Source organism: Lissotriton helveticus, chromosome 1_1 (genome assembly GCF_964261635.1).
Source record: "Lissotriton helveticus chromosome 1_1, aLisHel1.1, whole genome shotgun sequence".
Taxonomy (NCBI): Eukaryota; Metazoa; Chordata; class Amphibia; order Caudata; family Salamandridae; genus Lissotriton; species Lissotriton helveticus.
This window is the reverse complement of record NC_136057.1, coordinates 1,300,227,687-1,300,243,471: the sequence shown is the minus strand read 5'-3', so window position 1 is coordinate 1,300,243,471 and position 15,785 is coordinate 1,300,227,687. Positions and strand designations below refer to the sequence as shown.

At 43.7% G+C, this 15,785-nt stretch overlaps 1 protein-coding gene across 2 annotated transcripts in view; it reads right to left on the bottom strand.

Annotated features, from left to right (window-relative positions):
• Window positions 1–15,785, bottom strand: part of EVI5L (ecotropic viral integration site 5 like) — a 1,151,000-nt gene that overhangs the window by 593,286 nt on the left and 541,929 nt on the right. For both annotated transcript variants that reach the window (XM_078681273.1, XM_078681266.1), the window contains exon 7: window positions 7,720–7,845. In XM_078681273.1, the coding sequence (XP_078537399.1) occupies window positions 7,720–7,845 (126 nt within the window). The remainder of the gene's footprint in view (window positions 1–7,719; window positions 7,846–15,785) is intronic.

Below are 15,785 nucleotides of genomic sequence, written 5' to 3'. Positions count from 1 at the left end.
GGTTTAAACCTTGTCTTACACAACAACATCCTCGCACACAATGGGGGGAAAAAATCAGAAGGTGATAAAAAGTTGAAAAACGTCAGTCAAAAAGCAATAGAGGGGCGGGCAGTTCTTTCCAGATCGGCGCTTATCTGGCGCGGAAAAAAAAGAACTGATGTCCGCACACCTGAGTGGCAACAATATAGGTGACTGCGATGTTACAATCGAAAGAAGCAGGGTCAACCTATACTATGTGCAACGGCTTACACTGTGGCACTATTCGCTCCCTTTATTTTACCCTATATATTCTATTTTAAGTGGTGTTTTCAGCCAGATGTACAGTCTGACTTTTATTTTGGCTAACTAGCTGTTAAAAGCCAGTAAATCTGACATTCTTGAGCATGCTTCCTACTTTTTTTTTTAAAGGGAAAACATGGCAGTTTTGGAAAATGTTGACCCGGGATCTTACATGCATTGGACTATTCTACCTTTTATGACTAACAAAGAGAATGCCATGGTGAGTTGGGGCTGTTGAAAACAGAAACTCGGTCTGTAAATGTGGTACACGTATAGGGCAGAAACCTCCAGTCTTTGTGCCATGACTAGGAAAAGGGATCCCACAACAATGGAGACTTTTGAGCACCAATGTAGAAGTTGTTGACTTTAACTTGCTTGGCCAGTTTTGGGAACGGAAACCAGAAGCTCTACATCCTGATAGGAAGAGCTGCCATTGCAACCAAATTAAAGGAAGACGCCTACTTCACAAAGGACGAGCTGCCTGGAAGAGCAGGTCAATGTAGGTGGTTCAATATAGCTCAGGGAATGATCTACATAGTCAGGCTGTGTAGTGAGGCGTTGTGAATCTGGCCCCCCTGCAGAGTGCCGGGAGCAAAGTGGTCCGCACATCAAGAAGCAGGAATACCTGTGACAACATGTGTTTAGCGAAATCGCATCCACTTTGCTTCTTTCATCAAAGAAGCATCTGTGATAGCTTAGAGCAGTGGTTCTTAGCCTGTGGTCCGGGGACCCCTGGAGGTCTACAAAGCCTACTATGCTGGTCTGTAACTGCTTAGAACATTAAATTATCCTAACAGATTAGATAAGTGTACTTGAATAAAGAAGCAAAATGTTAAATTCAAGATTTTAAAGTGTTCTGTAAACTTGAAGTATTTCGAAAATGGAGACTACAATTAAGTTAGTATCTTCAGATTGATTTGTGGGAGTAGTGCAAGTGTATCCACAGAATATAGTATGGCCGATGAGTGGGCCGAAAATCCAACCTTCCCAATAACATTAAAATTCAGATTTTTTATATTTGTGAATTAAACAAAAATCATCCTCATTTGTGTATTTGTTTGATGCATGCTTGTTTCTAGATTTGTTGTGTTTTGTTTTGCTGCACAAATCAACAAAAATGGTTAGGCTGGGGTCCCTGGCTTCCAATAATGATTCAGTGGGGTGTCCCTGAAACTCCAAAAATTATTTAGTGGAGGTTATCAGGTTCCAGCAGGGATTTACTGGGGATCCACAGAAGTCACAAGATTGAGAATCACTATCTTAAAGCTAAGGACATTACCCCTTCCGTGCTCGGGAGCACTCCCTCCCTGGTGCTGCAAACGACCGTTGGCCGTCGCAGCCCAGCCTACCAATCAGAACGCCCGCACCGCAGCGGATTTGCTGCCGCGGTTAAGGCATTAACAATTTGATTCAGAGAGAAGCAAAAGTGCAAGTGAAGGGTTGCCAACAGCTGAACTCTACACTACAACTTTTTGATGCACGTTGTAGACCCCCCCCCGACGATGATCACCGCTGCAACCCAAGGTGGGCTCTTCACTTGTTTGGGAGGTGGTCTTGAGATCGGGTACTAGAATAAGCTTGCAGGAAATATTCAATACAATGCATAGAGAGAGAGAGAGCACACCTTCTGCAGTGCTGTTTCCATGCAGTCCTATCGCTTCCGAACCAGAGATCGTTATCTGTGCATAAATCTTGACCTCAAAGCCATTGAGTGAACCAGCATGGCTGTTGCATAATTCAGTGCAGCTGTTTCCCAGGTCCTGGGTCTGCCGTAGGAGGATGGGGAGGGTGTTTCAGGTCTTGGCGGCGAGGTGGGAGAACGATCTGCCGCCGAAGGTCGCTCTTCGGTTGCGGGGGCGGTGGCGAGGGCGAGGTCGGTGGAGCGAAGTTGGAGGTTGGTGGTGTAGAAGGTGAGCCGTCTGTTGAGGTATGCTGGTCCGATGTTGTGGAGTGCATTGTGTGCGTGGGAGAGGAGCTTGAAGGTGATCCTCTGGTTGATATGGAGCCACTGCAGGTCTCTCAATTGGGGTGTTATGTGGCTGCGGCAAGGATGTCAAGGATCAGGCATGCAGAGGCGTTCTGAATACGTTGTAGTCGTTTCAGGAGTTTGGTCTAGGTTCCTGCGTAGAGAGCGTTTCCATAGTCCAACCTGCTGCTGATGAGGGCCTGGGTGACCGTTCTTCTTGTCTCCGTGGGGATCCACTTGTATATCTTGCGGAGCATGCGGAGGGTGTTGAAGCAGGAGGAGGAGATGGCGTTGACCTGCTTTGTCATGGAGAGAGTCGAGGATGAACCCCAGGTTGCGTGCGTGGTCGGTGGGTGTCGGTGCTGTTCCCAGTGTGGCTGACCACCAGGAGTCGTCCCAGGCTGAGGGGGTGGAGCAGAGGATGAGGACCGCTGTCTTGTCCGTGTTCAGCTTCAGACGGCTGATCTTCATCCACTCGGCGACAACTTTCATTCCTTCATGGAGGTTGGTTTTGAAGTTGAGGGGGTCTTTGGTGAGGGATATGATCAGCTGGGTGTTGTCGGCGTAGGAGATGATGTTGAGGTTGTGTAGTCGGGCGACGTGGGTGAGCGGTGCCATGTAGATGTTGAACAGCGTCGGGCTGAGGGATGAGCCCTGGGGAACACCGCAGATGATCTCGGTGGCTTTGGAGCGGAAAGGTGGGAGGCGGGCGCTTTGGGTTCTGCCGGAGAGGAAGGAGGTGGTCCAGTCCAGAGCCTTGTCTCGGATCCCAGCGTCGTGGAGGCGTGTGCGTAGGGTGTGGCGGCAGACAGTGTTGAAGTCGGCTGACAGGTCCAGTAGGATGAGGGCTGCGGTTTTGCCGTTCTCCAGCAGGGCCCTGATGTCCTCGATGGCGGCGATGAGGGCGGTTTTGGTGTGTGGTTTCTGCGGAACCCGGACTGGGACGGTCCAGGATGCTGTTCTCCTCGAGTGAGCGGGTCAGTTGTCGGTTGACGGTCTTCTCGATGACCTTGCCGAGAACAGGAGCAGGGAGATGGGTCGGAAGTTCTTGAGGTCCTTGGGGTCAGCCTTGGCTTTTTTGAGTAAGGCGTTCATCTCGGCGTGCTTCCAGCTCTCCGGGAAGGTCGCTGTTTCGAAGGAGATGTTGATGGTATTCCAGAGATGGGGTGCGATGGTGGTGCTGGCTTTGTTGAAGATGTGGTGTGGGCATGGGTCTGACGGAGATCCGGAGTGGATGGTGTTCATGATTTTGAAGGTGTTGTTGTTGCTTATGTTGGTCCAGGAGGGCAGGGGATCAGTGCGGATGGTGGCCGTGGGGACGGAGGTCTCAGTGGTTGTCGGGGGGTTCGTGACGTTGAAGCTGTCGTGGATGTCTGCGATCTTGTGGTGGAAGAAGGTGGCAAGGGAGTCGCACAGGTCTTGCGAAGGTGGAATGTCATTGGTGTTGGAGGTGGGGTTGGAGAGTTCCTTCACGATGTTGAAGAGCTCTTTGCTTTTGTGTCCGTTGTCACCTAGGCGGTCTTTGAAGGAGGTTCTTTTGGCGCATCTGATGAGGTGATGGTGTCTGCGGATGGCGTTCTTGTGGGCTGCGTAGTTGTGTGGTGTCGGTTCACGTTGCCATTTCGTCTCTAGTTTTCTGCATGTTTTCTTGGAGGCCTGGAGGTCCTCGTTGAACCAGCTGGCTTTCTTGCTGGTGTGTCTGTTGGAGGTTTTCTTGATCGGGTGAGATGTTGGCACAGTCGTTGATCCACTGTCTGAGGTTGCGGGCAGCGGTGTCGGGGTCGTTGGGGTCGGAGGGTGGGCTTCAGGCGAGGGTGGTGGTTAGTTGGTCCTCGGTGACTTTGCTCCAGCAACGGCGGGGATCTGTTGGGTGCGGTGGTATGTGGTGGGATTCTGGAAGGTGAAGTGAATGCAGTGATGGTCGGTCCAGTGGAGTTCGGTGGTGTGGCTGAAGGAGACGTGGGAGCTTGCAGAGAAGATGGGTCAAGCGTGTGGCCGGCAGAGTCAGTGGGTGTTGTGACGAGCTGCCTGAGTCCGAGGTTGTTGATCAGGGTGGTGGAGTTGGTGTCGTTGTTGTTCTCGAGGTGGAAGTTCAGGTCCCCGAGGAGGATGTAGTCTGTGGAGGCGAGGGCATGTGTGCTGACGAGTGCGTGGAGGGTACTGGTATCGTAGCGAAGACAGGCGTCGTGGCGTTCGCGGGGTCCAGGGGGTCTGGCGCTGGGCGCTGTCCAGGTGCGGACGGGTGCAGCCGGGCTTGCCTTTGGCGCGACCCCGCATCGGTCGCTATTTGATGGGGAGGGACGAGCAGCTGGGAGGCGGGAGGGGGTCGGGAGGGTAGGGGTCAGGGAAAGCAGTGAGAGTGGCGGGAAAATACGAGGGAGAGCAGAAGGGGAACAAGAGAAAGTACAGTGGCAGTCAGGGAGAAAATAAAATAACCAGAACCGAAGCAGATAAAAAAACAGATAAGAGAGGGCAGTACCGGGCAGGAGACCACCAGAGAGCGAGGGCAGCACCGGGATAAAAAAGCAGTGAATACGCAGTGATAGACCATGAGAATCACAATCTAAAAGGGTTACTTGGTGCTCAGTTTCGTGCTTGTCAATACTATAAAATCCAAGGGCATCAGTGGTAAATGGCTCACATTGTTATAATTGGAGCACAGTCGCCTCTAACTGCCCTGGAAATCCTGAAAAAGTTCCCTCAGATGGACTGTAGCACACATCCAATCTCCTGTACTCCGCTGATAGTAGATTTGGTGGGGAGCTAGCATCTAGAGTTTCTCTCATTTTACCCATTTATTTGAAAGTTTCAAGTTAATGAATAGGACCGAATTCTTTCTGTGGTAAGTTTTTCCAACCAGAAAAAAACAGTAATACATTCCCTTTATTAGGCCTGCTTCTCCAGAAAGGTGTTGATTAGTTGTTGAAGCTGGTCCAATTGAAAGAGTCAAGCCTTCTTTCGAGGAATGGCTGGAGGACATGACGTGAACATCACAAAATAGCGATTTTGCATAATATTCAGTAACCAAAGGTCTTTGTGATTCCTTGTCACTCTTGTAGGAGCTACTTAATGCTTTCTCCATTTGGGGGCAGACAGAAGAAAAGGAAAAAATAAGTACCTGTTTTTCTTCTGCAAATGGATTTCATGCAGCCACTGATGACTGCTGGCCACCTCTGTTTCTTGAAGAAAAGATTTCGGTTGCTGTGGATGTTGGGTTTTAACCATCTGTAGAAAGAGTCAGTGATTATATGGCTTTTAACGCTTCTAATACTCTCACTTCTTCTCTACAGCTGACAGCTTTTACAACTGTAGGTGATTTGCCTCACATCTACCTTCCTGAGTAATCAAGGCATTTAGCCTCCTTGTTAGGATGAACTTTAGATATAGGGGCTTTAGCATGATATATCGGAGCTGCAGAGTCAGTGACAATCTGGTTGTGGATTAACTCCCAGAAAAAAAACCTTAATAGGGAGCTTTGTACTTTTTATTACGTCTAGCTTCTATCCAGCTGGAGATGACTCTGCCAAAAGTCAGAGTTGAGAAAATCACCTATGTAAAAGCTGTGATAGTAGGCTCTGGTATGTTGAACTTTGCTGCACCTCTGTTCAAAATGTAATTGAATGTATTTATATCAACCATAAGGGACACCCTAGATTGAGGAGAGTCAAATAATATTGTAGAATATCTGCAATAACGTGCAGACGTTTAAGTCCTCGAAAATGTAGATTCTAGTACCCTTAGGAACGTGATTGCAATCTACAGTGTCTAGAAGTCTGCAAATGACTTGAATGATGTCTGTTATGCTGCGTTTGTGTGTACAGGTCTATCTTTCTTCTAGGCATCATAGCTCAAAATATGTAGAGTTTGATTTAGAAGCTCCGCTAACTGCGTCACAATTTGGGGTGAATTGGAGATGGAGATCCCCAGGAAAAAAACAATGTCACCATAACTGTTGCTTTGCGGGAATGTCCATGTACCAGGGAACACTGCCCATCAGAACAGTCAGAAATCCTCTTCAATGTCCTGATTCAGTGAGAAGAAGGATGCAATTATCAGCGCAATTTCGAGCCTCTAGGTGGTGATGTAAATCTCGACATTCAAACCCTTCAACATTGAGAGTCTTGGTGTATTCGGCATTGTGTTCCACAGTCCTCAACATTGAATACCTTAAAAGTAATCCAGCTATTTATGGCAAACATGTGGCAACGGGACCTGTCCTTGACATTGACTTGAAAAGGCTATGTTTTCTATGTTTGGACCGTCCTTTGGATTTGACCCCTCAAAGAGAAATGTGAAAAGGATGAAGTGAGCCATAGAAAGGCAAGCCCCCTTCTCTATCCTCCTTTGAACTTTCTGATGTAGACTCTCACCTTCTGCACTGACCATGCAGTCAGTGGAAGTAAACCTTCTGTCTGTCCCTAAGAATACCTTCTAGACATCTTCTGGCAGAAAGGACATTTCTCCTGGTGATAAGAATCAGGAAAAACAAAAATTCAGCTGTCATCTGGATCAGTCTGTGTTTATTTCCCATCACTGAAAGGAAGTCCATATAAATAAATGGCATTCGTTGCAAAAAATTAAGTATTTTCAGTTAGACAACAAAAAAGAAAAATTACTGGATTCAAATGACATCCAGTAATTGTGTTTTAGTTAATTTTTGAAAAGGTTTTTCTAGGATAAATAGTCAAAGAGGCACCAGGACACTGTTTGCAGGATCTGGAAAAAAGAACTGAAGCAGCTGACACTGACAAGGAATGAAGGTTTACTGGAGGAGTGTGGTTCCTTAAGTGATCTTGGTCAGTTTTCCAGCACATGCTGTCCACAGCCTATTTAGCTACACCAAACTTCTTTACTCTCATTTTTACTTGAAAAAAGTTTGCGTAAGAGGTTTCCTGTAACATTTCCTAATGGAGTAACCTTTTAACTTTAAAATGTACATTCTTCCACAGAAAATAAACAAAAGGTTTCCAAAGTAGACCCCTATAATAGTCAAAAATGTATCTTGTTTTTAAAAATTGGTTCTTCAAAATGAAAAGATATGTTATTGATAAAGTGCTCTATCATTTAGAGTATGATCAAGACATCCCGGTGTTTATGATTATCAGTGGAAATCCGCTGAATGACAATCTCTGTTTTCCATGGTTTCCATGATGTGGCACTTGAAATGAAACACCATATATGTGGTAGGAGTTTACATTTTGCATAGATCAGAGATTACAAGATCTGTCAGATAAACAAACTAATACAATAACCACCTTTGAGAGAAAAATGTTAAATTAAGGTGTATAACTAAATAGAAAACAACTCACAAGCAGAAGCACATTCCAAATCTATATCATAACTCAGCAATCCGGTCTTACCTGATAGCATATTACCATGCCAAGCATAATAAAAATACCCAATCCAAAGCAAACATAAACTAATTCATGTTGTGGCCCTAAAGAGTGTCTAGTACTTCCCCTCAACACACTAACCTGCAACAGGTACTCAAATTGGTATATGCAGAGGCCAAGCTCAGCCATGCTGGGTTTGAAGAGCTCCCGCAAGCGATACTCCTGCATCAACCGCACGAACACACAGAAGGCTTCTTCTTCTGGCATCTGAAGTGAAAGTGAAATATTTTTTTGTGAGGCAGGAAAGACATTTGCAATGTGAATAAGAAAGGAATCTCACATGGATTGCTTGTCTTTCACACTGTGAGCATGAAACTTAGGCTTAACTTGGGTACGTAGCATAAAAACCCTTGTACAGAAAAACATGTGTTGTGCACTAGATTTCCTGCATCTGTAAAGTGAAGACAGAAACAAGTAAGATAGGAATTTCCTTTTCCAGACTATGTGTAGGAGTATCCTGTGGACCCATAACTGTATACTCGAATATCTAGGACAATAAGGTCATTTGGCACTGAGCCCGGAAAATAATTCCTTAAACTCCAAAATGATAGCAAGCCTGCCAGCTAGAAATGCGCTTAAGATCAGCCTGAAGTATCTATGAGGCTCCTGTGCAGGATAAACTGAATTCTAACTTTTGAAGTAACTCCTTAGATCCTGAATCTCAGAGAAGACCGATCAAACAAGTTACTTACCTTACCTTATCTGGTAAAGACGCCATTGTGGCATCTTGAGCATCTTGGTTATACAGCCTGTTGCCAGGTTGCCACATGCATTAGAATGCTCTGCACAGATTCTGTAGCTGTGATGTTTAGACTAGCTAGGCAGTTGAACTTGGACCTTGCTACTGATGACTCTATATCCTGTGGATGGGATCCTATTCTACAATAAATACTTATTTCACCTTTAATCCACGTTTGAACTTCTTTACATTGGCGACGAGGATGGGATTTATGAAGAAAAGAAGAAAGGATCTCAACAAGGATACAAAGATATCTTCTTTTCCCTCATTTTGGAATTTATTAAGGTACTGTTAATTTTAATCTTCAACTTTATTTGATCTTTCATGGATTGAGGAACTTTCACTTCCTTTAAATCTACTTCCTGGAAAGACCCCTTGTAGAGAACAAATTCTTTTTTGCTCATTTTCAATATTCTACAAAGCGCTTCTTATGACAACCTTTTATTAACAATACTACATTGTCATCTACAGTCTACACGGTATTATTTCTTGATTTTAATTAGACTCTACTTCCTCATTTGCACTCTGCACTGTGCACAGCGCTGTTTGATGGTATTATCTAGCACACGCAACGCTCATTAGCCTTTTAACCTGCCAATTGCCAGCACTACCTGCCAACTACAGCTTGTTTACTTTGTGCTCACTAGTACTGCATTAACGCGACAGCCCTCAGCGCGCCTGATCTGCCTGTGTATTTCATTTCTGGCAGTTTCAGGTCACATCACATCGCTGTTTCAAGCCGCGCTCATTAAAATGCTGGTACACTAAAACCCTGTTGAAAAACTGTATTTAAGTACTTTAGCGCTGTGGCAATATCGAGGCACATCACATTGACAGCATCTTTCAAAGCCTTACCGCTCGAGCACAACGCTCGTTTTCTCGCGCTCCAGCGCTCCAGCGCAGCTCCAACCATTACGTCGGCAGCATTTCTTAAAGGCTTACCGCTCGAGCACAACGCTCGTACTCAAGGCAACAGCGGACATTGGAAAGGAGCGTCATCAAGGCAACAGCAGACATTGGAAAGGAGCGTCATCACGTTTACCACGACGCAGCAGCCATTTTCCTATTAAAAACTACTGATTCACCACAAACAGCGCGAATTTAGTTTATGGAACAGCAGATTCACCACAATTGCATTATTTTCATTTTTAAACATTTCAAGTGTTTTTCTTCAGTCGTGCAGCAACAGGTATTAAACTGGACAAATCATTAATTTATTAAGGAAGGAAATGAGACACTGAGACTGTGTTTGGAAATTTATTTATTTATTTATTTTTTTTTTAAAAAGGGGGAAAAGGGACACTCTGATTGCTTTTCAATGTTCTAACTGTATTCATAACAGATATTTGGTTTCTAGGTTAAAAAAAAAAAAAGTTCAGTGACAATTTATTGTTATTAATTCTGGAAAAGTTTCACTTTCCTTTAATTGGGGTGGCATTGATCAGGTACACATAATGCAGAACGTCACTGCTCCTCCATTTTTCTTACAAACTCCTGGTGATCCTCCCATTAAATGGAAAAAGTGGTGTAAGGTATTTAAAAGGTATGCAAAAGTGTGTGGGGCTAACCTAAGTGCGGAAAGGAAAACAGCTCTGTTATTACACTGTTTGGGAACAGAGGGCCAGGAGGTATTTGATCATTTGCCAGAGATACAAGATAGGAATCTTAATGAATATGAAATCTGTATTGCTATGTTAGATAAACACTATCTTCCGAAAGTTTCTACTATCTTAGAAAGGTATCATTTTGGCCGCAGATTACAACATGAAGAAGAAAGCATGGAAATTATATAACTGCACTAAGAAAATTGGCATCATCTTGTAAGTTTGCTGCCTCTTCTGACGAAAGAATAAGGGATCAGTTCATGCTAGGTTGTAGCATAGAACGTGTTAGAGAGGAATTATGGCAAAAAGATGAACCTGATTTGGATGATGTGATTACCATAGCAAAAAGGATTGAACACTCTATTAAGTGTGTGGATGTCATAAAAAAGAATGGTGAAAGTAAAACCAATAGCACTGTTAATCTTGTAAGGACCCCAAATGCTAATAAGGAAAATACTAACCAGAGAAGTAGTATGAGAGATGTAACTAGTAACAAACCTCTCAATGTTAAATCAGATAAGAAATTTGATTTTACACAAGTGAAATGTTTTAGATGTGGCAAAATGGGGCATTTTGCTAATGATAGACAATGCCCAGGATGGAAAGCTACCTGTGGAAAATGCAAAAGAAAGGGGCATTTTACCAGTGTTTGCAAGGGAAAGGAATATAAAGGCAAGGTTAATGAGATTTATTATGATTTTGATGATACAAATGAATATGATGGGAATGCTGAGTGTGGTCAAATTTTGGTTCAAGTAGTTTTCGGTCCTCAGCCAAAGAATTGTCCTGTTGATGAAATCTTAGTCAATGGTCATCCTGTCAAAGTATTGTTCGATTCAGGGGCAAAAATCACCATTGTAGCAAAGGAATTTTATCTAAAATATTTACAAGGCAAAATTAAGATGTTTCGTCCGGATATAAAACCGCTTGCATATGGTAGGAAACCCATAGAAATTTTAGGATACTTCCAAGGAAACATCAATTACAAAGAGAGACTCACTGACTCAAAAATCTATGTCTCACAAAAAGGAGACAATATTTTGAGTTGGTTTGTTCAAAAAGATTTGGGTGTGATGTTGGATCCAAATTCCTCTCCTCCCATCATCTTAAAGGAGTTACCCTTTGTTAACGCAAACTCTGTCAATACAAACCAAGTTTGTGATGAGCCCTTCTCAGATAACTTAAAAAAGAATTTCCCTACTGTCTTTACTGAGAAATTGGGTTGTTTGAAAAACTATGATCATCACATCAAATTAAAGAAAGATGCTGTACCAGTTTGTTGTAAAGTACGTAGTGTCCCCATTACTGTTAGAGATCAAGTAAAAGCAGAATTGGAGAAATTGGTCAAGGAGGGTATCATAGAAGAAGTTGAAGCAACTCAATGGGTCGCTCCGATTGTAGCCGCCAAGAAATCGGATGGCTCTCTTCGTTTATGCATAGACCTTAGAGAGTTGAATAAGAACGTGGTGGTAGATCACTACCCTTTACCAAAGATTACAGACATGTTAATGTGGTTGAAAGGGGCGAAGGTTTTTAGCACAGTGGATTTAAGATCCGCGTATCATCAAATAAGACTCCGTGAAGAATCAAAAGACCTGACTGCCTTTGTAACACCATTTGGCACTTTTCGCTTTGTGAGACTTCCTTTTGGGCTGATATCAGCTGCCTCAGTTTTTCAAAGAGCTTTGGAAGGTGTCTTAAAAGGTTTGGAAGGGGTGAGAGTGTACCAAGATGATATTCTGATTTTTGGGAGCTGTGATGAAGAGCATGATCTAAGGTTACTTGGTGTGTTACAACGTTTGTGTGAATCTGGTCTAACAGTAAAATTGGAAAAATGTAAATTTAGGAAAAACTCCATAGATTATCTTGGGCACACAATCTCAGGAGATGGTATTTCACCGAAAGCTGGTCTGATTAACACCATGGTAAAAATGTCCTCTCCCAAGAGCAAAGAAGAATTGATTAGCTTTCTAGGTATGGCAGAGTACTATAACAAGTTTATTTGTGGTTTTGCTTCTTTGTGTGTTTGCATGAGATCGTTGTTAAAAAAGGGAACTGAATTTGTATGGAGTGATGAATGTGAAAAAGAATTCACTGTCTTGAAGAGAAAATTGAACAATGCCCCCAAATTTAATAGCTTTGACCCAGAGAAGAAATCTATTCTAATAACTGATGCAAGTTTAAAAGGATTAGGGGCAGTTTTAACACAAAAGAATGAAGGGAGTGAGGTAGTCATTTTGTTTTTGTCAAGAAGTTTGAGGGGTCCAGAATTAAGGTATTCTGTGGTAGAACGTGAAGCGTTAGCAGTATATTGGGCCGTAAAGAAATTGAAAAACTTCTTGTGGGGAAGTACTTTTGAAGTGAGAACTGATCACAAACCGTTATGTGAAATCCTAAAAACGAAAGGGATTGATGCTGTTTCCAGTAGGATTACAAGATGGGTTGTAGGATTACAAGATTATGATTTTGAGGTTAAATATCTACCAGGTGTTGAAAATAAGGTAGCAGATGCCTTATCTCGCCTTGTCTCTCAGGAAGATTTAGATCTGGAGGAAGATTTGGAAGGTGAGGATGAAATGGTTTGTTCAGTTGGTGAGGGTGTCATTGATAAGTGTAAATGGTTAGAGGCCTCACAGGAAGATTTGACTCTTATGGAGATTTTGAAATTGATCAAGGTTGGATGGAAGGTCAAACCAAAGGATGGAGACTTACTGGAGAAATTTTGGCATGTTAAAGATCAGTTATCTGAACATGATGGATTACTTGCCAGAGGTACTAGGCTGGTTCCTCCAATATCTATTAGAAGTGAGCTCATTTCATTAGCTCATGATGGGCATATGGGCATTTCAAAGACAAAGGGGAATTTGAGGATGTCGTACTGGTGGCCCAACATGGATTTGGAAATTGAGAGAAAAGTTAGGGACTGTATGGAATGTGCTTTGAGTGACAAGGTAGCGAAGTCCAAGGTTCAACCCATGATTATCAGGACACTTCCAAATGGCCCTTGGGAAGAAGTTGGCCTGGATATCCTTGGGCCTGTATACTCAGCTGGGTCTGAATGGTATGTCTTAGTTTTAATAGACTTCTTTTCAAGGTGGCCAGAGATTGCTATCACTCGTGGCATAGAGTCCAAACATGTTATACTCTTTTTGGAAAAGCTTTTCGCTAGGGAGGGCATTCCCAACATCATTTTGACGGACAATGGAAGTCAACTTGTCTCTAGGGAGATGGAATTATTCTTGTCTAAACATGGTGTTAAACATAAAAAATCATCTCTCTATCACCCAGAGACGAATGGCACCGTGGAGAGATTTAACCGTGTGCTCAAGGAGACAATTAGAATGTCTAAATCTGCAGGTTCAGATTGGAGATCTGATGTTTTTGATAAAGTTAAACTTTACAGGTTATCACCACATGCCACTACAGGCAAAACACCCTTTGAGCTTTTCAGAGGTAGATGTCCAAATACTTTGGTTTCCCCGCCTTGGGTGAATGATTTGCATCTCAAGATTCCTAATGAAAGTGAAGATTGGAAGGTAGGTCAGGAGAAAAAGTTACAAGCTAGGAAAAGGGTTCATGATTTAAAACATTCTGTAAAACACACGGTGGTGCATGTAGGTGATTGGGTTCTTATAAGAAATCCATGTAAGAAGAACAAGATGTTATCTACTTCATTTTTGAAGCCCATTCAGGTCATCAAGGTTTTAGGCAATGCTGTCAAAACAACTGATCATCGCATTTGGAACTTGAACAGAGTTGTGGTGATCAAGAAAGATTTTGTTGACAATTCCAAACCTTCTATGTCAAGTTCTTCACCTACAGGTATCTCATCTCATCACCCTGTGATTGGATCTTCGGCAACTACCTCATCTCATCGGGCTATGGCTGGTCCTGTCATCACAAGGAAATCTTCAAGGATTACACGTATACCTACTCGTTTGAATGACTTTGTAAGATAATGTTTTCTGTTTAATTTTTATCTGTTATAAGGAGGGAGATGTGTGGCATCTTGAGCATCTTGGTTATACAGCCTGTTGCCAGGTTGCCACATGCATTAGAATGCTCTGCACAGATTCTGTAGCTGTGATGTTTAGACTAGCTAGGCAGTTGAACTTGGACCTTGCTACTGATGACTCTATATCCTGTGGATGGGATCCTATTCTACAATAAATACTTATTTCACCTTTAATCCACGTTTGAACTTCTTTACAGCCATCTAGTCGTAGATTCCCTACCTTAGAATATTCCCTAGGCGGCAGACAGGATTCAGAAAATTTTGTTGAGCACTACCCATGTCCACTGGTAGGGGGTGTTGTTTTGCTCCATGTGGCGTCAGTGGGAGGAAGTGATGTGCATGGTGCCTATATAGGCGCCACTCTAGCGTACTGACGTCAGTTTCTTTTCGTGACTTTGTAAGCCAGGAGACCAGAGGACAAAGGACATGGAACACTGGGGCGTCAAGCTAGGGCCCTTCAAGGGGGAACAACTCCTTAACTCCGAAATCCGTTCACAAAGTAGGGAGAATGTGTGAGTCGTTAAGGAATATGCGGCTCGCTGGAGTCTCTACCTGACAAGAAGCTACCAAAGGTATGTAACTTGTTCATCCGATTCAGACTTTTAGCCGCTGATTCCTTACTTTAGAATAGATATCCAAGCAATACCTCCCCAGAGGTGGGGCTGTGATCGGGATTCGATTGTAGGCAAAGTGAGCATCTCGCCAGACCCGACTGTCCAGGCAGTAGTACTTCGTAAACTTGCGCAAGGAAGCCTACGTTGCTACCTGACAGATATTCAGGACAGGAACTCTACAAACTAATACAACTGCTGCAGTCTTGGCTCTGATAGAATGAGTTTGCAAATCTTCAGGAGGTTGCTTTTTGGCCAATGAGTTGCAGATTTTGATGCAGAGCACTATACATCATGAGATGGTCCATTTCTGCACTGCCTTTCCTTTCTTTGCTCCAATGTACCCCACAAAAAGGTGATCATCCACACGGAAATCTTTTGTGCGGTCAAGGTACAACGGCAATGCTTTTTTTGGGTCTAGTCAATGGAGTCTCTCCTGTTCTTGAGAGGGGCGAAGCGAAGCCTAAAAGGTAGGCAGTGAGGGGTAGGGAGAGGGCAGTTAGGGTAGGGGGTTGAAGAGTGACCTGGAGCACCCCCCAGGCGGGTGGGGCGGGGTTGCTGCCTCACTGTATTGGACCGCTCTGCTGAGGGGACGGGGTGGGACTTGGGGCGGGCAAGTTTGCAGTGAGTGGACTGAGGAAGAAGCCGACTCAGCGCAAGATGGTGGCAAACAGGTTCCAATACCCCCGCTAGCTGCATTGCATTTATAATGCTGAGACTGGGGATTGGTGTCCCGGCTGTGTGCTGTCGCCGCTCACCGGTGGCCATCCCATTCTGTAATTAAAGTGAGGCTGCTGGGGACCCAAGACTGGGGCATAACTTAGCGGCTCCCTATGAGTGTGGGGCTGTTGTATATAGAAAGAATTACATTTTCTAAGCTTGTTTATTTTAGTACGCCATTAGTAGTTTGTTTTGCATAAGCCTCATTTTATTGGTTGTTCCCCAGATCGTGATGCAATTGTTTGGAATGTCTATTGACATATTTATATGACGTGTTAGAATGTTAGAGCCATTTGCTGAACCTTATTGTGCTTGGTAACGCAAGTCCAGTTTCCACCTGTGTGTGGGCCATATGATGTTATGTTAATAATAAATACCTTTTATACACCTTTTGACATCTGTCATAAAAAATTTGGCGACGAGTGATGTGAGGAAAATTAGCCCAAAGCTGCGTGTGT